At 47.7% G+C, this 22160-nt stretch overlaps 1 protein-coding gene across 1 annotated transcript; it reads left to right on the top strand.

Moving 5' to 3' along the window:
• Positions 1–11450: 11450 nt before the first annotated feature.
• On the top strand, positions 11451–21936 carry MICOS10 (mitochondrial contact site and cristae organizing system subunit 10). The gene is made up of 4 exons (XM_073603760.1): positions 11451–11493; positions 17227–17274; positions 19262–19371; positions 21753–21936. Exons 1-4 carry the CDS (start codon positions 11451–11453, stop codon positions 21759–21761), a joined length of 210 nt encoding a protein of 69 aa, XP_073459861.1. The 3' UTR covers positions 21762–21936.
• Positions 21937–22160: the final 224 nt, after the last annotated feature.

Raw genomic sequence — 22160 nt, 5'->3', positions numbered from 1 at the left:
CCACCAACACTGGTGCATGAGCCATTTCATGTGCCGCATGGCAGGAGTGTGGGCATCGTTCAGAATGAATGGCTTTCCACCAGCATGCAAATAGTTTGTGTCTCTGCCCCTCCCACAATGGGGAGATTTCCTGCAGTAGTTTGTGTCTCTGCCCCTCCCACAATGGGGAGATTTCCTCCAGTAGTTTGTGTCTCTGCCCCTCCCACAATGGGGAGATTTCCTCCAGTAGTTTGTGTCTCTGCCCCTCCCACAATGGGGAGATTTCCTGCAGTGATTTGTCTCTGCCCCTCCCACAATGGGGAGATTTCCTGCAGTGATTTGTCTCTGCCCCTCCCACAATGGGGAGATTTCCTGCAGTGATTTGTCTCTGCCCCTCCCACAAGGGGGAGATTTCCTGCAGTAATTTGTGTCTCTACCAATCCCAAAATGGTGTCATCCCCCCCCCCAGCAGTATGTCTCTGCCCCTCCCACAATGGTGAGACTCAGTTGAACCAGTTTGTTTTTCCCATAAGGCCAATTTTGTTTTTATTATACAGAATGGTGGAATTTGTTGGAGGGGACATTATTGTCATCTGTACTAATCACTCAGTGAGCTCCCCTATCCTCTACGTGTTTCACAGGTTTGGCAGCTTCAGAGCTGCAGAAGAATTTTGTTGGACGTATACCGATGTGTTCTGGTGCCTTTTTTTTTTTTTTTTTTTTTTTTTTTTTTTTTTTTTTTCTTCTCTAGCACTCTCTATATAGACAAACTTTTGTAATCCCAATGTTTTTGCTCTCTTCTTGGTGATAATTTTGTAATGAGGAGGAATGAGTCATGGGTTGCATTGGGTTATTGGGTAGATTCAGGGAGGGAAGGTGGGCTGTGACCAGAACAGCCACAGGTTGCCTTTTAGGGTAAAATTTTAAGTGCTCGGTAAAGGGAGTGGGCATAGGGGGCTGGTCTCGGAACAGATTAGTATTGGGTGCGGTGCTCAGAGGACGGGTTAGGTGTAGGGCAGGATCTTGGGCTAAGGTTAGGTTTAGGGCAGGGGCTTGGATTGAGGGTTAGCTTTAGGGCTGGGGCTTGGACTGAGGGTTAGCTTTGGGGCCGGGGCTTGGACTGAGGGTTAGCTTTGGGACCGGGGCTTGGGCTGAGGGTTAGCTTTGGGGCCGGGGCTTGGGCTGAGGGTTAGCTTTGGGGCCGGGGCTTGGGCTGAGGGTTAGCTTTGGGGCCGGGGCTTGGGCTGAGGGTTAGCTTTGGGGCCGGGGCTTGGGCTGAGGGTTAGCTTTGGGGCCGGGGCTTGGGCTGAGGGTTAGCTTTGGATAAATAAGATAAAAAATAATAAAGATTGGGACTTTAGATGAGACACTAAGTCTCCATCCCTGTGCGTATACAAAAATAGGAGGTTGGGACTTTAAATGAGGTGGGCAAATGAGACCAGAGGGACAATCACAATCACGTAAAACATTTATTGATACATAAAGACACAAATTACAAAAAAGGTAATAATATCCAATCATATGAACAGTCCCATCTTGCCTGTTGAGTGGGGAACATAATGAGCAGCCCCCAAATGGTACAGGATAAAACAAATGAGAAAAATTGATTCATAGTAGTAGCATGAGATCACAAGGTAAACATTAAAGACTTGTGGATATATAAACCTAAAAAAGTCTATAATAAGTATGGTGCTTGTCGTAAGCCCGACGCGTTTCGTGTATCAAACACTCTTCAGGGGCAATATAGCACCAAAGTCTAAAGGGGAAGAAAAGGGGACAATATGATAAGAGACTGGGTAAGGTGCAAAAAATGCAACAGGAGCAAAATAAACGTATGAAGGAAACTAGCAGCCACTAAGCCCCCAAGGATACTCACATGTTACAGGAATGCGAACTCCAAGAGGTCCACAAGCAGCTGGCCACCCAATAACTCAGGTCCGGGAGCTGAGGGAGGAGCTTAAAGAGAGGAGCCGGGAAGTAAAAAGGGCCACTTACATAGGTGTTCAATGAATGAAGGATCCACACTGGTAACCTGTAAGGTGAAGGTTCTGGGGTAAAAAGAGTAATGTATGTCAAGTATGACCCCATATAAAGCTGGAGCCCCTAATAGCAGAGAGGTGTATAATAATCTAAAGAATGTCCCCCTTACCTAAGGGTGGTATGGAGTAGCCAAGCATGTCTGACCCAGTGATGGACCTGTTGTGTAAGAGCAGGCTAAAACAAATGTATGAGTCCTATCTATACAGCCAATCCCCGCCCCAATCAGAGAAACTCCCCCCAGCATCACGTGGTGCAGACACAGGCTGGCGGGAAACTCATACCAGCGCAGCGGCCACCGCCGCTCACAGCTGCTGGAGAAGTCGCCCTCCACGTGTCCGCACAAGGAGGAAAACACAACGTCAGCGCCGGGACACTCACGCAGGGTTAGTTTTGGGGCCGGGGCTTGGGCTGAGGGTTAGCTTTGGGGCCGGGGCTTGGGCTGAGGGTTAGCTTTGGGGCCGGGGCTTGGGCTGAGGGTTAGCTTTGGGGCTTGGGCTGAGGGTTGGGTTTGGGGCTGGGGCTAAGGGTTAGGCTTGGCCTTAGGGCTGAAGCTTGGACTAATGGTTAGGCTTTGGGCAGGGGCTCGGTGTGTAAAGGTTATGTTTTTTTAGGCCTAGGGCTTGGACTAGGGTTTAGGCTTAGGGCAGGGGCTCAGTGTATGGGGTAGGTTTAGGGCTGGGGCTTGGTTTGTGTTAAATTTAGGGCTAGGGCTTGGACTAAGGGTTAGGTTTATGCCAGGGGCTCGGTGTAACGGTGGGATTAAGAGTTGGGGTCTTATGTAAAGGTTAGGCTTAAGTTTTTTTGGAGTTAGGTTTGAGGTAAAGTTTAAATGTATTCATTAGGTTTTTAGGTGTTATAACTTTTAGTTTTCACAAAAAACTACTACACCCAGAACAACCAGACATTTTATTTCGCAAAAACCAGCATATGGCAATTTAAGGCCTGCAGCGGATTGAAGGGACGATCGTGAAGTCCCTGTGGCAGGAGCTTTTTACGGAGCAAACGGCTCATAGTTTTACGTTTGCACAACACATGTGCCTGCATATTGTTCCTGATTTTTCCTGTTTCCCCCATAAAATCCAGATGCTGAATTACAACGTGCAGGCCCGCTCACTGCCACTTATGTTCTCGTCGGATCTGCTCTTTTTCAGCCATTAATCTCGGCCTGGATACAACCTCCAGCATGCATTGGGACATCACAGCTGGAGCCAAGCTACCCCTTTTGTGTTTCTAGAATGAGGAGACTTTTTTTATTTTTTTTATTTCTCTGTCATAGAAGATTCTGTCCGGGGGCCAACCAGCAATCTAATCATTTTGTTTACCAATGTTTTCCTAAACTGGCCTCAGATCTGTGTATATTAGAGTGAAAATGGGATTACCGGATTGTCCTAATCATTATTAAATCTCTTTTAAATCCTCTCACTGCCCCGAAGGGAGCTGTGAAAAAACGATCCACGTTGTCTCGTGTAAAATGTTGTGGAGTTGCATCCATATTGGCAATTGCCCACAGTCTGTTGTATCGTTCATCTGTCCTATTTGGAAAAAACATGTCTTCGGCAAGGTTTATAAAGCTTCCATCCACCATGTGCCATAGCCTTGACTTTACCTAATACCACCTGCCAGCTTTCTGCTGATGTCTACAGATTTCTGGGTTCCCTGTTGGACAATACATGTATTCCACCCATCAACACAACGATCAATGTATTGTTCACCCTTCTCTTCCCTGTAAGTGACATTGAGCTATATTAAGAAAGAGAAATATTTATTTTTGTTAACAGAGATCTCCATGCACATATCTTAGGATTTGATGACCTACATATATGGCCAAATGTTTGTGGACACCTGACTATCACACCTAATGAGCTTGTTGGAAATCCCATTCTAAATTGTGGCCATTAATGTGAAGTTGCCCCTTTTTGTGGCTATACCATCCACCACTCTTCTGGGAAGACTTTCCACAAGATTTTGGAAGGTGGCTGATGATGGATGAGAAGACCTGGCTCACAATCGGTTCCAATTCCTCCCAAAGGTGTTTAGTAGGGTTCAGGTCTGGGCTCTGCACAGGACATTCAAGGGCTATCTTTGATCACCTGACCATCACACCAATGAGCTTCTTGGTCATCCCATCCAAAAACCATATTCGTTATAGAAAACCATATGGAGTCCAAACCATATGTGAAGGCAGACGACCATATGACGTGCCCCTTCCTTTATTTCTTCTTCGGAGAAGGCTTTTGGCAAGATTTTGGAGTGTCTGTGGGAATGTGTGCCCATTTTTGAGGTCAGGTACTGATGTTGGATGAGAAGACCTGGCTCACAATTGGCGTTCCATTTCATCCCAAAGGTGTTTATGGTTGAGATCAGTACACTTGAGTTCTTCCACACCCAACTGGTCAAAGCATGTCTTTTAAAGACTTGAACTATCTTTTGTGGCTAGAACATCCTCCACTCCTCTAGGAAGACTTTCCACAAGATTTTGGGGTGTCTGTGGAAATTTCTGCCCATTTCGTGAGGCCAAGTACTGACTTATTAGATGAGATCTGGTTTACAGTCGACATTCCAATTCATACCAAAGATGTTCAATAGGGTTGGGGATCAGGGCTTTGTTCAGGACACTTGAGTAAGAGTTCCCTTTTTAATAACCGGTGAAAGGTTTGACTACACTGATTGGTGTAAATTGCAATAATTATACTGCAAATGCCCAAAGGTTTGTGAACACTTGACTTGACTTGAGCTTTGCGGACATGCCTTCCCAAAAACATGACCATTAATATGGAGATCACATCCTCCACTCTTCTGGGAAGACTTTCCACAAGGTTTTGAAGGACTGTCTGTGGGAATTTGTCTGATCTGCAAGGTCAGGTAATGTTAGATGAGAAGACCTGGCTTGCATGTTGGGCCTTGCGTTTGGGTGCCAGGTGTGTGTGTATATATATATATATATATATATATATATATATATATATATATATATATATATATATATATATATATATATAATTTTTTTTTTTTTTTTTTTTTTTTTTTTGTCTGGCGTCCAACATGTAAGCCAGGTCTCATCTAACATTACCTGACCCTTACAGATGAGACAAATTCCCACAGAGTTTTAATTCACCCCAAAGGTTTTCAGTAGGGTTGAGGTCAGGTCTCTGTGCAGGACATTTGAGTTCCTCCAGTAGGGTTGAGGTCGGGGCTCTGTGCAGGACATTCGAGTTCCTCCACACCCAACTGGTCACACCATGTCTAGTCCTTGTGGAACAGAAAAGGGTCATCACCAAATTGTTACCACAACTTATAATTGTTTACAATGTCTTTGTATGATGGGGTATTACCAGTGTCCTTCTCTGGACACCTGAACCCACATGTTTCGCCCCTCCCACGGGTCTTTGTCATGACTGTCTGTCTGTGGGTCGCCTGAAATGCATATGTGGGTGTGGCCTGGGAGGAGCCGGGCTGAAGCCATTTGACTCTTCCATACACTTGGGCTGTTTCTTTGGGGTGTGTGGTGCTTTCTTCATCCCTTTTCTACATGTGTGCACCGATCCGGGACGGGCACTTTTCAGCGCCAGCACCCAATTCTAATGCTAGTCACCGGAGCCATGTTGGGATGGTTGCTTTTGAGCGGCACCTATTAGCTTTCACACAGTTTTATGATCCATCTGCATGGTGGTTGCATGTTCTCTCCTCATGCATGCCTTGGTTTCCTCCCACACTTTAAAGACCTGCTTGTAGGTTAATTGGCTCCTGTTTAAAAATCTGTCTTTAGTGTGTGTTAGTGTATGGTGTGCATATTGGATACGGATCATAGATTGTAAGCTCTTGGAGGACAGGGGCTGAATGTATATTTATACCAGTAATAAATATTGTACAGTGAGGCGAAAAAAAATATTTGACCGGCTGCTGATTTTGTACATTTGCCCACTGACAAAAATGATCAGTCTATCGTTTTAATGGTCGGTTTATTTCACCAGTGAGAGACAGAATAACAAAAATATCCAGAAAATCGCTTTTCAAAAAATGTATACATTTGATTTGCATTGTAATGAGTAAAATAAGTATTTGATCTCCTATCAATTAGCAAGATTTCTGTCTCTCTTAAAGGGAGTGCTCCTAATCTCAACTTTTTACCTATATGAAAGACACCTGTCCACAGAATCAATCAGATTCCAATCTCTCCACCATGGCCAAGACCAAAGAGCTGTCCAAGGATGTCGGGGACAAGATTGTAGACCTACACAAGGCTGGAATGGGCTACAAGATCATCTCCAAGCAGCTTGGTGAGAGGGTGACAACAGTTGGTGGGATTATTCACAAATGGAAGAAACACAAAATAACTGTCAATCTCCCTCGGTCTGGGGCTCCATAGAAGTTCTCACCTCGTGGAGTTTCAATGATCATGAGAACGGTGAGGAATCAGCCCAGAACTACACGTGAGAATCTGGTCAATGATCTCAGCTGGGACCATAGTCACCAAGAAAACAATCGGTAACACACTACACCGTGAAAGACTGAAGTCCTGCAGCGCCCGCAATGTTCCCCTGCTCTAGAAATCTCATGTACAGGTCCGTCTGAAGTTTGCTAATGAACATCTGAATGATTCAGAGGAGAACTAGAGGAAAGTGTTGTGGTCAGATGAGACCAAAATCCAGCTCTTTGGCCTCAACTCGCCGTGTTTGTAGGAGGAGGAATGCTGCCTATGACCCCAAGAACACCATCCCCCACCGTCTTACATGGAGGTTCAAATATTATGCTTTGGGGGTGTTTTTCTGCTAAGGGGACAGGACAACTTTACTGCATCGAAGGGACGATGGACTGGGCAATGAACTGTCAAATCTTGGGTGAGAACCTCCTTCCCCTCAGCTAGGGCATTAAAAATGGGTGGTGGATGGGTATTCCAGCATGACAATGACCCAAAACACACGGCCAAGGCAACAAAGGAGTGGCTCAAGAAGAAGCACATTAAGGTCTTGGAGTGGCCTAGCCAGTCTCCAGACCTTAATCCCATAGAAAATATGTGGAGGGAGCTAAAGGTTCGAGTTGCCAAACGTCAGCCCCAAAACCTTAATGACTTGGAGAGGATCTGCAAAGAGGACAAAATCCCTCCTGAGATGTGTGCAAACCTGGAGGCCAACTCCAAGAAACGTCTGACCTCTGTGATCGCCAACAAGGGTTTCTCCACCAACCACTAAGTCATGTTTTGTGAAGGGATCAAATACTTATTTCACCCATTAAAATGCAAATCAATTTATAACTTTTTTGAAATGCGTTTTTCTGGATATTTTTGTTCTGTCTCTCACTGTTTATAATAAACTGACCCATAAAATTATAGACTTATCGTTTCCTTGTCAGTGGGCAAACGTACAAAATCAGCAGGGGATCAAATACTTTTTTTTTCCCCCCTCATTGTATATAGGACTTAGAATAGACGATGGTAGGGCCACGTGGTTAGCAATGCATGCTGGGATTTGCACGTTTTGTGCCAATTGCTGTACACTTCATGCGATGTTTCACAATCCTCCCCTCCCGCGTGGTTTAAAAGCTGCCGTTGGGGATCTGGAAGAAAACATCCAAATAGTTTTATCTAATTATGTGCAGGAACAGGACTGGCGCTCTAATCCCGACACCGTTTGAAGTTTTTTAGTATCGGGCCGGCGAGCTGATGAAACGCGGCAACTTTAACCTTCCCATTGTGGAGAACTCGGCGGGGTGCCGATAGACCCTCAGCGGAGACGGGTTAGCCACGTCGCCTCGGAGGAACACTTGGGGGGTCAGAATGGCTGGAATGCGGAGGGAAAAAAAAAAGTTCTAATAAGATCTACAAACACATGTGTGAGCGTTCTTTATTCCACCGTTTTTCACAAAACCCTGATTCCGCGGTTTGCTTGCCGTGTCACACCGCTATCAACTGCTGGACTGAAGCAGCTGGAAAATGAAGGGAACAAGATATTGGTCTTCTCATTGGGCCAATTCACACCAAAACACGGTGCGGGCAAAGGCGCCTTTTTGCCGCACCACGCTCAAACGCACTGCCTTTGCAATCTGCTGCGGGTGTCAATGTATTGTTAACGGCACCCCAAACGCAGATCTTAAACGGTGCATTTGTAGGCACCAAATCGCATGATACTGCACTACCATGTAATTTGGTGTGGTGTGTTTTTAAAGTAGTCCATGCGGTACTTTTTTTTTTTTTTTTTTTTTTTCTCCCTCACTTTAAGGCTCCATTTACACTTGGACATCAAAGTCGCATGACCAGTTGCACCCTATCCTTTTCTACAGCACCCGTTCATACCGGTGTGACTTAGAAAAGGTGCCTGCACTACTTTTTGGTGCGACTTTGATCCCTAAAATTTGTAACGTCTGATCGAAATTGCACCAAAAGTTGCACTGAGAAATCGTGCGACTTTGAAGACCTGCTGTGAATGGAGCCGAAGCCGGACAAGATTCCCTGGACCCGTGTGTTTTTTTTTTTTTTTTTTAATTTTCTGTAGCCATAGTCCAGTCCATGAACGGGAACGTGCTGCGAACCTTTTTGTGAGAAGCCTCCGGTGGAAGCTGGCTTTGGTCCGACTCTCCAGCCGCTTGGGTGCCGGGTTAGTAAAAACTGAAAGCGACGGCACAGCCCCATAGGTGATTTGAAGATGGGCAGCCACAATCGCAGGCTTCTCCCGCAGGTGCTCTGTGCTCGTTCCCCCCCCCCCCGTAGAGTCGCTCGCGCTGTGTGGCGGGACGTTTACCCAGCTGTGCTTCGTCATGTGTTTGCCTGGCAGAGGATCTGCTTTTTTCGGAGATGTTGGGCTGTGCGGAGATTTCTAAAGCTCTTTACAAAGCCAAATAAACAGGACCGAGCCGTGCTGGCAGCGCCAACTGTGCAGAACGTCCCGCGTGGCAGCGCGGTGAGACAATCCCCGGCCTCCTGGCACCGTCACCACCAGGAATGTGCACACCCCCCCCACCAATGAATCTATTGGGGCTGATGATTTCTCTGGATTATTTTGTATATTTCAGTATGGGGTTATTGCAGCTCAGTAATCATTAATACATAAAAATGTGTGTGTTTTTATAAATACAAGCTGTAGAATTACCAGATATCTAATGAGGAACATGCTGATGATAGGAGAGAGCAGAGTGACATAGAGATGAGTTCATCAGTCTACTTTTCCTTTTTATAAGGAAATGATGCCAGATGGGCTGCACTTCCAAAAATCCTTTTATTAAAGCTTCATATGACAAGTGGTTGACAGATGGAGCCGGGGACAAAGAGGTAGACGTGTTTCGCACAAATGTTAGCGCTTGGTCATCTACCTCTTTGTCCCCGGCTCCATCTTTCAACCACTTGTCATATGAAGCTTTAATAAAAGGTTTTTTGGAAGTGCAGCCGCCCGCAGTCATTTTGCTTTGTTACACAGCATGTGAGCTTGGCTAGTACCTGACTAGTGTGTGTAATTAACCAGAGACTCTCCCACCCGGAGCGGCTTTTCTTGTTCCTTTTACTGTCCAATCACAGGCTGGGGGAGGGACAAGACCTGCAAGTGTTACTGAACTGCAGCAGGAAATAAAAAGTTGGTCTCCTCCTCCTTGCCCCGCCTGACAGAACTGTGTAAATCTCAGGTCTGGATGGACAGGAATTCATCATTCGCTCCGTGTGTGTGGCCGGCTTTGGTTCTGTTTGAATCTCTGCGCCGGCTCTGATTATCCAAATCCTGATAACCATGGCGGGGATCCCAAAGATGCCGTAGATGGGCGGTGTGAGGGGCCCGGCATTGTACAGACAGATCTGCTGTTTGGTTCTTTGTAACCATCTTTAATTCCCCCCCCCCCCCCCCCAGTTCACATTTCACAGATGGGTTCCCCGAACCTCGAAATCTCTCAGGCTATTTCCATTCCACTATAAAATCGGATCTCCCTCCCCGGTGTGGAATGTGTAGCCAGAGCCCGGCGCTGATATTTCTGGAGCTGGCTGTGTCGGGTTACATGGGCCGAGGATGGGAGGTGAGAGGGGGAGCTGTACAGGAGGCCAGATGGACAGGATGTAATGGCCAGCTTTGCTCTGTGTACCCCTCTTCTCTGGGTCAAGGGTCCCCACTGCTGTGTACCCCACTTCTCTGGCTCCAGGGTCCCCCACTGCTGTGTACCCCTCTTCTCTAGGGCCCCACTGCTGTGTACCCCTCTTCTCTAGGTCCCCACTGCTGTGTACCCCACTTCTCTGGCTCCAGGGTCCCCCACTGCTGTGTACCCCTCTTCTCTAGGTACCCACTGCTGTGTACCCCACTCCTCTGGGTCCAGGATCCCCCCTGCTCTGTGTACCCCACTTCTCTGGCTCCAGGGTCCCCACTGCTGTGTACCCCTCTTCTCTAGGTCCCCACTGCTGTGTACCCCTCTTCTCTAGGTCCCCACTGCTGTGTACCCCACTCCTCTGGGTCCAGGATCCCCACTGCTGTGTACCCCTCTTCTCTGGGTCCCCACTTGTGTACCCCACTTCTCTGGGTCCCGCTGCTGTGCACCCTCTTCTCTGGGTCCAGGGTCCCCACTGCTGTGTACCCCTCATCTCTGGGTCCCCACTGCTCTGCTCGGTTTAACCCTCTTCTCTTAATCTGGGGACCCGCTACTCTGCACTGTGTAAACCTCTTCTCTGGATCTGGGGTTCCTCTGCTCTCCTCTATGTACCCCACTTCTCTGGGTCCAGGGTCCCACTGCTGTGTCCGTGTACCCCTATTGTGTCCAGGATGTCGCTCTGGTGTGTACCCCACTTCTCTGGGTCTGGGGTCCCACTGCTCTGCACTGAGTACCCCTCTTCTCTGTTTCTAGGGTCCCCACTGTGTCCTGTGTACCCCTCTTCTCTGGGGTCCCACTGCTGTGCCCTGTGTACCCCTATACTGTGTCCAGGGTGTCGCTCTGCTGTGTACCCCTCTTTTCTGGGTCCGGGGTCCCACTGCTCTTCTTTGGGTCCGGAGTCCCAGTGTGGTGTTCTGTGTACCCCTTTTCTCTGTCTGGGGTCCCCCCCATTCTGTGTAACTCTATCTTTCATCCCACGTGTGCCGGGGAGACTTGGCATGTGGCTGGTTAATGACGAGATGGCAGCGAGGCGATGGCGGCCTGTTTTTTCAATTAAGCGTTTGAAGCGGTCACAGAGAAGGTGTAAATGGCGCTCTCCCTCCCCCCGCACCGCCTGCGGCGCTCTTCTGGAAAGGCTCGCTCGTTAGCTCTCCCTCTCCTCTTTTATTATTAGATAGGCCTTTCATCTTTTATTGTTATGAGTTGAGGACTGTTCAGGAGGTGCCGCCGTTCAGTGGAAACAGCTGTGGAGCCAAGTGCGGTGCGGTCAGGTGCCAGGAGCCAACACACCGGCGTCTGGCTGCTGTTTAACCCCTTATGTTTCTGGGGGACCCCCACTCTGCGATTGGCCAATGATAGGTGTCCCATCATCTCTCACGATGGTGCTTCCCTGGGTGCATGCCGAACGATTCCTGTGCGCCGGTATGGGACGTTCAAACTACAACGAGGAGGATTCGATATGGAGATGTTCGGGCAAAGTCCTACTATCGCAGTGACCCCGATAAACACCGACAGAGGGCCACACACAGGGCAAACTCTGCACAGGGAAGGTTGAGAAGGGAGCAGTAAAAAAAAAAATAAATAAAATAATCTATGAAATTGATTATAAACGGGTATTTAATACAAGGGTAGTGATGGCGGTCAGTGACTGTAATAGTGTGGTGGACAATCGGACACTAACTGCCGCTGATATCACCAGTGACACTAATAGTGATCGCACTATTCACTGTACTAATGGCTCTGGCTAGAACATCTCGGGGTAATCGAGGGGGTTAACTCAACTGTGTTCCTAACAATGTGTTATGTGCGCTGATTTTCTTCTAAAAAAAGCTTTGTTCCTTCTCCTTTTCTTTGCAGGGATGAGAAACAAAGATCGTTATTTTTTTTTTTTTTCATCCCTTTTTTTTTTTTTTTTTGCATCTCAGTGCTGCTGATCTCCTGCAGTCTGTACAACCACTTCCTGTCTCCATGCACTCCAGTGATGGCATTTCTCCAGGCAGGTTTCCAGATGTTAACAGTGGACCATGTCTGTGTAATGTGTTTGAAGCGGCTACTTCTAGTGCTTTACATAGGACAGCCTTATTCTCAGCGGCTCCCGGAACTAACAGCTCCCTGCATGCAGTCACAGAGGGGCACAACGGGGACAGCTGAGAATCAGAGTGCACAATCTCCCTAAAAGGGGCACTTTTGTACATAGGGCATCCCTGGAACTGCAGCCTGTACATAGCGCATCCCTGAACCCTGCGCTCTGTACGCAGCGGGCTCGTGAACCCTGCGCTCTGTACGCAGCGTGCCCCTGAACCCTGCGCTCTGTACGCAGCGTGCCCCTGAACCCTGCGCTCTGTACGCAGCGTGCCCCTGAACCCTGCGCTCTGTACGCAGCGTGCCCCTGAACCCTGCGCTCTGTACGCAGCGTGCCCCTGAACCCTGCGCTCTGTACGCAGCGTGCCCCTGAACCCTGCGCTCTGTACGCAGCGTGCCCCTGAGCCCTGCGCCCTGTACGCAGCGTGCCCCTGAGCCCTGCGCCCTGTCCGCAGCGTGCCCCTGAGCCCTGCGCCCTGTCCGCAGCGTGCCCCTGAGCCCTGCGCCCTGTCCGCAGCGTGCCCCTGAGCCCTGCGCCCTGTCCGCAGCGTGCCCCTGAGCCCTGCGCCCTGTCCGCAGCGTGCCCCTGAGCCCTGCGCCCTGTCCGCAGCGTGCCCCTGAGCCCTGCGCCCTGTCCGCAGCGTGCCCCTGAGCCCTGCGCCCTGTCCGCAGCGTGCCCCTGAGCCCTGCGCCCTGTCCGCAGCGTGCCCCTGAGCCCTGCGCCCTGTCCGCAGCGTGCCCCTGAGCCCTGCGCCCTGTCCGCAGCGTGCCCCAGAGCCCTGCGCCCTGTACGCAGCGTGCCCCTGAGCCCTGCGCCCTGTACGCAGCGTGCCCCTGAGCCCTGCGCCCTGTACGCAGCGTGCCCCTGAACCCCGCGCCCTGTACGCAGCGTGCCCCTGAACCCCGCCTCCTTTGCCCACAGCCTTCTAGGACACGTCCTAGAAGGCTGCAGCGCCGCTCGTGCATGTACAGTGTGAAGCCACAACGAGTCCTTGGACAAGTGTCCTTTTTTTTTATTAAGTCAGCAGCTACAGTATTTGTAGCTGCTGATATTTAATTTTTTTTCATAGGAGGGACTGAAGATCCTCTAAAACAACAATTGCTACATACAACCAAAAACTGACAATGATCAATTCTACATTTCCACCGATGACAGCCCTTTCTGTCAACCTGTGTTGTGATCGACAGGTGACCGTGCGTTGTCGCAAAAGTCCTGCAAGTGCTTTGATTGATTGTCAGGTATAGATTCTAATAATTGTGTGTGTGTAGATATGTATATGTGTGTGTATATGTATGTGTGTGTGTGTATGTATATATATATATATATATATATATATATATATATATATATATATATATATATATATATATATATATATATATATATATATATTATATACCCCGGGGTGGTTTAAGCCAAATTTTTATTTTAATTAGTTTGTTAAAAGACCAGGAATCCATAAGAACCGTCGGCCACTGTTGTGTTGGTGACCCAAGAAGAGCGCTACTTCCTGCACTTGGATCCCAACCGCGTCCGTCCTGTACAGGCGCAGGGGGGAAAAAAAAAAAAAAAAAGGCGAGGGCGCAGGTCAGGCGGTTTGTCCACTCTCCAGTCCTCCCAGATAGTAATTATCCCTAATAAAGCTGCGGCCAGCTGTGCTATTGTAATGGCACCAGAGAGACCGGAGTGAATTAGAGGCTCTCTTGGCAGCCGATGTGAGAGGCACAAAAACATCCCGTGTCCCGGGGAGGGGACCGCGCAGGAATTATTCCTTCTTTCCAGCATTCGGGGATTTTTGTTTTTCACTTTTTTCACTTTTTTTTTTTCTTTCAGCTGGCGGATGAGCATTTGGGAAGTGTGTGTGTGTGTGTGTTTGTTTTTTTTTTTTTTTTTTTTTTTTTTTTTGTTTTTTTGTTTTTTTGTTTGTTTGTTTGTTTTTTATTTATTTATTTTTTTCCTCCGTGTGTTTTTAATTTGATGCCAAGGCTCTGACTTGCATACGTTTTTTACTCGCAAAACGTTTCTAAAAAATACTTTTTATGGTGATATGTTCCTTTTTTAATTGTGCTTTGCACAGGAGTGCGTACATACACCTATAAATACCGCCATGTGACTCGCCAGGCGATGAACCGCAATAGCCGATACGTCTGGTTTTTTTGTACAGCTGTGGCACTTCAGTGACCCTTTCTGCCCACCATTCACATTTATGTGGTATTACAGAGTTGGGCTTTATACTGTATGTAAAGGAGCGGCATACAGCGCCTTGAAAAAGTATTCATACCCCTTGAAATTCTCCATTTTGTCATGTTACAGCCAGAAACGTAAATGTATTTTATTGGGATTTTATGTGATAGACCAACACAAAGTGTCACATAATTGTGAAGTGGAAGGAAAATAATAAATTATACAAATAAATATGTGAAAAGTGTGGGGGGGGGGGGCAGCATTTGTATTCAGCCCTCTTTACTCTGATACCCCTAACTAAAATCTAGTGGAACCAATTGCCTTCAGAAGTCACCTAATTAGTAAATAGAGTCCACCTGTGTGTGGTATAAATGGCAATAAATAAAGCTGTTCTGTGAAGACCTCAGAGGTTTGTTACAGAACCTTGTTGAGCAAACAGCATCATGAAGGCCAAGGAACACACCAGACAGGTCAGGGATAAAGTTGTGGAGAAGTATAAAGCAGGGTTAGGTTATAAAAAAATCTCCCAAGCTTTGAACATCTCACAGAGCTCTGTTCAATCCATCATTGGAAAATGGAAAGAGTATGGCACAACTGCCAACCTACCAAGACATGGCCGTCCACCTAAACTGACCGGCCGGGCAAGGAGAACATTCATCAGAGAAGAGCTAAGAGGTCCATGGTAACTCTGGAGGAGCTGCAGAGATCCACAGCTCAGGTGGGAGAATCTGTCCACAGGACAACTATTAGTCGTGTTCTCCACAAATCTGCCCTTTATGGAAGAGTGACAAGAAGAAAGACATTGGTGAAAGAAAGTCATAAGAAGTCCTGTTTGTAGTTTGTGAGAAGCCATGTGGAGGACACAGCAAACATGTGGAAGAAGGTGATCTGGTCAGAGGAGACCAAAATTCAACTTTATGGCCTAAAAGTAAAACGCTATGTGTGGGGAAAACTAACACTGCACATCACCCTGAACACACCATCCCCACTGTGAAACATGGTGGTGGCATCATGTGGTGGGGATGCTTTTCTTCAGCAGGGACAGGGAAGCTGGTCAGAGTTGATGGGAAGATGGATGGAGACAAATACAGGACAATCTTAGAAGAAAACCTGTTAGAGTCTACAAAAGACTTGAGACTGGGCGGAGGTTCACCTTCCAGCAGGACAACGACCCGAAACATCCAGCCAGAGCTACAATGGAATGGTTTAGATCAAAGCATATTCATGTGTTAGAATGTCCCAGTCACAGTCCAGACCTAAATCACATTGAGAATCTGTGGTAAGACTTGAAAATTGCTGTTCAGACGCTCTCCATCCAATCTGACAGAGCTTGAGATATTTTACAAAGAAGAATGGGCAGAAATGTCCTCTCTAGATGTGCAAAGCTGGTAGAGACATCCCCAAAAAGACTTGTAGAGAAAGAGGGTTCTACAAAGTATTGACTCCGGGGGGCCCCATACAAATGCCCCTCCCCCACACTTTTCACATATTTATTTGTATCATTTATCATTTTCCTTCCACTTCACAATTATGTGACACTTTGTGTTGGTCTATCACATAAAATCCCAATAAAATACATTTATGTTTTTGATTGTAACATGACAAGATGTGGGAAATTTCAAGGGGTATGAATACTTTTTCAAGGCACTGTATGTTTCGTGTTAGGGGCACATTCAGTCACGTATGCCCCCCAGCACTGTGACTGCGCTGTCACCAACGGCTCCCAGTCACACAGTGAAGATCGGGGGCTGGTAGGACAGGTTTCCATTCATGTGATTTAAAGGGATGGCCAATCAAAAGGATCATCTAGTCAGAAGTCCCAATTAAAAAAAAAAAAAAAAAAAAAAAGTTATATTTACTTGATCTGTAAAGGTTTTGCACAGAGCAGCCCCGATTCCTCCTCTTGTTGGCTCCCTCACTGGCACTTTCTGGCTCCTCCCCTCCCACTGAGTGGGGGGGAGGAGCAAGCATGGGTGCACTCAAGCGTGCTCGGGCCCCAAGCTGGCCCTGTGTGTCCATTGACACACACTGTGTGGCTCGGCCCCACCTCCTGCTCCCTCCTCACTGGCTGTGATTGACAGCAGTGGGAGACAATGACTCCCGCTGCTGCCTCTCTGTCCAATGAGGGGGGAAGAGAGAGCCGGGATAGCTGTTGCTCTCATGCACATCCATGGCTGGATGGAGATTAGGATCTGGCTCAGGTATGTATAGTGGTGGGCGAGGGGCAAGGTGCATCCGGAAGGTGTTTTTTTTTTTTTTTTTAAAGTGGTTGTAACCCCTCCATATCCCCAGCGAAGGGACTGTTCTCAGGTGATGCACAAAGATAAAAACAAATGATACGTTGTACCTGTTTATCTGCAGTCTTTTCTTCTCTACAGCCACACAAAGTTTAGACTTTTATAAAGCTTGTCTGAGCTGTCAGGGGGAAAAAAGGCGGAGAGCTTAAGTTATGCTCAGTGATGAGAGCTGATTGGAGAGGTCTGTTTTTAATGAGTTGAGGTTACTTGGGGTGTGGGGGTCCACACATTGAAGGGATATTTGGGGGGGGGGGGGTCATTTAATCAACATGAGAACAGGGAGATCCACAGAGGAGGATATGCCGATTTCGCCCCCCCCCCCCCCCCCCCCCCAGCAGATGTGGCGGGCGGCTGGACCCCCCATCACCGTAGGATATAGCCTTGGTGAGTCACGTCGATCCTCGGCGCTGTAAATGCATATTTTGGAAGGCGATCACAGCGCAATTCACAGCAAAACCTGCAAGTGTGGACACGGCCTGAGAGCCGCCGCGTATTGATTCTGCCTGCTCAGGCACATGCCAATTGGACATGGAAATTATGTGTCATTAAATAAATAGATCCGTCATAAAGTCTATTGTGTTCTCTCTCCAGGTGCCGGCCTTGGCTTGGGGATCGTGTTTTCAGTCGTTTTCTTCAAAAGTGAGTATTTAACCCCCTCCTGCCCATTTCCCATCTTTAGTACTCGGTAAATACATCGCTGGTAATACTTTTAATTGTCATAAGATCTTTTAATGTACTGCGACCGCCCGCTGGCTTGTAGTATAAAGAGGGTGACAACGTGCCCCGCCTCTTCCCTGCTAGTGATATCGCTGCATTGGCATAGTGGGAACCCCTCATAATGGGCACAGCGGGTGTACAGACCCGGGAACTCAGCACAGGGATGGTGGGAACCCCTCATAATGGGCACAGAGGGTGTACAGACCCGGGAACTCAGCACAGGGATGGTGGGAACCCCTCATAATGGGCACAGCGGGTGTACAGACCCGGGAACTCAGCACAGGGATGGTGGGAACCCCTCATAATGGGCACAGCGGGTGTACAGACCTGGGAACTCAGCACAGGGATGGTGAGAACCCCTCATAATGGGCACAGCGGGTGTACAGACCCGGGAACTCAGCACAGGGATGGTGAGAACCCCTCATAATGGGCACAGCGGGTGTACAGACCCGGGAACTCAGCACAGGGATGGTGGGAACCCCTCATAATGGGCACAGAGGGTGTACAGACCCGGGAACTCAGCACAGGGATGGTGGGAACCCCTCATAATGGGCACAGCGGGTGTACAGACCCGGGAACTCAGCACAGGGATGGTGGGAACCCCTCATAATGGGCACAGCGGGTGTACAGACCTGGGAACTCAGCACAGGGATGGTGAGAACCCCTCATAATGGGCACAGCGGGTGTACAGACCCGGGAACTCAGCACAGGGATGGTGAGAACCCCTCATAATGGGCACAGCGGGTGTACAGACCCGGGAACTCAGCACAGGGATGGTGAGAACCCCTCAATGGGCACAGCGGGTGTACAGACCCGGGAACTCAGCACAGGGATGGTGAGAACCCCTCCATAATGGGCACAGCGGGTGTACAGACCCGGGAACTCAGCACAGGGATGGTGAGAACCCCTCAATGGGCACAGCGGGTGTACAGACCCGGGAACTCAGCACAGGGATGGTGAGAACCCCTCATAATGGGCACAGCAGGTGTACAGACCCGGGAACTCAGCACAGGGATGGTGGGAACCCCTCATAATGGGCACAGCGGGTGTACAGACCCGGGAACTCAGCACAGGGATGGTGGGAACCCCTCATAATGGGCACAGCAGGTGTACAGACCCGGGAACTCAGCACAGGGATGGTGGGAACCCCTCATAATGGGCACAGCGGGTGTACAGACCCGGGAACTCAGCACAGGGATGGTGAGAACCCCTCATAATGGGCACAGCGGGTGTACAGACCCGGGAACTCAGCACAGGGATGGTGAGAACCCCTCATAATGGGCACAGCGGGTGTACAGACCCGGGAACTCAGCACAGGGATGGTGAGAACCCCTCAATGGGCACAGCGGGTGTACAGACCCGGGAACTCAGCACAGGGATATTGAGAACCCCTCCATAATGGGCACAGCGGGTGTACAGACCCGGGAACTCAGCACAGGGATGGTGAGAACCCCTCCATAATGGGCACAGCGGGTGTACAGACCCGGGAACTCAGCACAGGGATGGTGAGAACCCCTCAATGGGCACAGCGGGTGTACAGACCCGGGAACTCAGCACAGGGATGGTGAGAACCCCTCATAATGGGCACAGCAGGTGTACAGACCCGGGAACTCAGCACAGGGATGGTGAGAACCCCTCATAATGGGCACAGCGGGTGTACAGACCCGGGAACTCAGCACAGGGATGGTGAGAACCCCTCATAATGGGCACAGCGGGTGTACAGACCCGGGAACTCAGCACAGGGATGGTGGGAACCCCTCATAGGTTTAACTCTCCAGCATCCACACAAATGCTGTAATATCTGTTTTGAATAAGTGAAGTGATCCTTTAAGAAAATAAAGATGAAGTGAAATGTCTGGTAAAGTTTTGTCTACTAGAGATTCATGAAATCTGTGACTTTCTTTCCCAGGGAGGACGTGGCCCATCGCATTCTCCTCTGGTATCGGTTTAGGAATGGCGTATTCCAACTGTCAGAGTGACTTCAAGTCACCGTACCTTCTTCACGGGAAGTTTGTTAAAGTGAGTACTGCAGACTAGGGCTGCAACTAACGATTATTTTCATAATCGATTAGTTGGCCGATTATTGTTTCGATTAATCGATTAATCGGTTAATAAGCTTTAAAAAAAGTGTGGTGTATAATTTAGTTAATATTTAAAGTTTTAAAAAAAGGCAATTTATTCTTAAATATCTCTATGCAGTGGTAAATATAAATAACTATATGGTTAGGGAGCAAAATATCTAATCCACTCTGAGAATAACAGACAGAAGAGATATACTATTAGAGGAGATGTACTGTATATACTATTAGAGGAGAGATATACTGTATATGCTATTGGAGGATATATACTATTAAAGGGTGAATCTGGTTAATATCATCAGACTCAGAGATCACATTTTTTTTATTTAAAAAACAATGTCTTCCTTCAAAAAAAAAAAAATGGCATTTTAAAAACGTTAGTTTGATTTTCTAATCGTTAGTGGGTTCAAATCGACGTTCATTTTCAACCATGGTGACAATTTGGAAATAGAAAACTTCTTGGTCAAAGGAATTTTCAGACAGTGTATGTAGTTTTCCTTCATTTTAAAAACAGAATGTTAAAAACAATTGAAAATTTCAAACATTCTTTCATTCAGCGAATGTACAAAGATTTTCTGTCTGAATATTCTTGTCTGAAAATTGATCCGTGTGACCAGCATAAGGCTCGGTGCACACCTATGCAGTTTGCATTTGATCTGTTTCTGCAGTGCTTTTTGCTGTGCATTTTGATTTTTGCACACGTGATTTTGCTGCGATTTGCGTTTTTGCATTTTTTTTTGGTCAACTTGTTGGGCAGATTAAAAAACACAAATTTCTGCAAAAACGCATTACATGCTTTTCTGCAGCTTCTCCGCTGTAGTATATTGAACCAAAAAAGCACCGTTTTGCGTTAAAAAAAAGTCACTGACCCTTTCCAAATACGCAGCGACTAAAAACAAGCATACAGTAGATGTGAACGTGTCCCATAGGAAACCATGTAAATGAACTGTAGTGCAATCAGGTCTAAGACGTTTAATAACATAAGGGGGTTAAAAAGAAAAAACGAAAATGAGCCCTTTATAGTACAAAAAAAGCAGATAATCACTACTGTACGGGGTTCATTTTTTTACTGTAGAACTGTGAAAGTGATATTTACAGTAGTGATTATTTGCTCTTTTTGTACTACAAAGGGCTCATTTTAGTTTTTCTTAACCCCATTATGTTACTGGCCGATTAATCGATTATGAAAATAGTAATCGATTAATTTCATAATCGATTAGTTGTCGATTAATCGATTAGTTGTTTCAGCCCTACTGCAGACGTACAAACCGGTTGGCTGATCGGTGTTTCTGGAGGAAAAAGGGTCGGTTTCCGTGGGGGTGGGGGGGGCTGAGGAAAAGGGTCGGCTGCCCTGGTGGTGGGGGGGGGGGGGGGGGGGGGGGGGGGTTGGTTGCCTTGGTGGGACTTAAGTGCTGTGCACACTTTTGAGTAGAGTAGTGGCCAGTTTATAGGGGAGGAGTGTGTTGAGACACCAGATTGTGGAGACTTATTGATCGTCAACATAAGTTTTTATAAACAATGTTCACTGCATTCTGGAAACAGCCCATCAAACCATAAATTTGGGGGGGGGGGGGGGGGCGGCGTTCACTTAACATGGGGCACGCTCATCGTTCCTGTCCAATCTCCATCACAGGCATGGAAACCTCGGAGGGCGAGGCACATTCTGAATCCAGGACCGCCATCAGGAGGAGTTGCGGGGTCCAGGAACAGTTAAATCCCTAATTGCCTCCAAATGTGTTGTGCTGCTTAATGGCTGAAGGGCCGCTAACTGCCTAATTATTTAATGGCTGCTGGGGATGAGTGTGGAAACTATTAGGGAACTATTGGAGCCGTTATTATTCACAGCAAAGGAGCCTGGGAATGTGGCCTTGCTCTGCTGGCGGCTTAAAGGGGCGACCGAGTCTCCGTGTGCGACTTCTATAGGAACTGGCCGCCTACACGTTTAGTGGAAGATGTACATTCTGCATAGAGCCCTGACCTCAACCCTAATTTGAGATGAATTTGAATGCCAGACTAGAGGCTAGAAGTGGAGGTTGTTACAGCCGCAAAGTAGGGCAACCCCATATTAATGTTCATTGATTGGGGGGGGGGGGGGTGAAGGTTCCAAATTTATGGCCATGGTTTTGCCTTGGGATGTCCAACAAGCTCATTGAAGTGTGATGGTCAGGTGTCCACAAACATCTGACCATACAGAATATACACAAACTCCTGTCTTCAGATGTGTGCGTGTAGCTGAGTTTATTTACTTGATCTGAATTGTTATCTGTCTAACCGTCTCACAGACACACAGATAAGTCGTGTTCTTGGCTTGCTTTGTTGCAGGAACAGTGACTTCTACGGATGAGATAACTGAAGCCCAGCAAGGATCACGGTTCCTCCAGGCCCTTCGTCACGTTCTCAACAGCGGCCAACTTCTCTGGCTGTTCTGGTCACAACTACAACTATTTTGTTTTATATTTAATATCGGAGTTGTTGGGACAATAAATAAAATGTAAAAGAAGTAAAATATTGTCTGTCTTTTTTCTTTTTCGCCTCTTATTTTTGCTGATAAAATTACTCCGCAGTGCCAAAGGAAAGGCTGATAAAATCAAGTGCTCATGGACTTTGAAATAGCATGAACTACACCCCCCTAGTGCATGACCCAAAAGTCCCTGAAGAAGGATGAGATGGTTCCAGATGTTCTGAGGAAGGGAAGGGGGTGTTCCAGGGTAGTGTTCTGGGGAAGAGCAG

This window comes from Aquarana catesbeiana, linkage group LG10 (genome assembly GCF_042186555.1).
Source record: "Aquarana catesbeiana isolate 2022-GZ linkage group LG10, ASM4218655v1, whole genome shotgun sequence".
NCBI lineage: Eukaryota > Metazoa > Chordata > Amphibia > Anura > Ranidae > Aquarana > Aquarana catesbeiana.
This window is presented reverse-complemented; position numbering and strand designations above follow the sequence as displayed.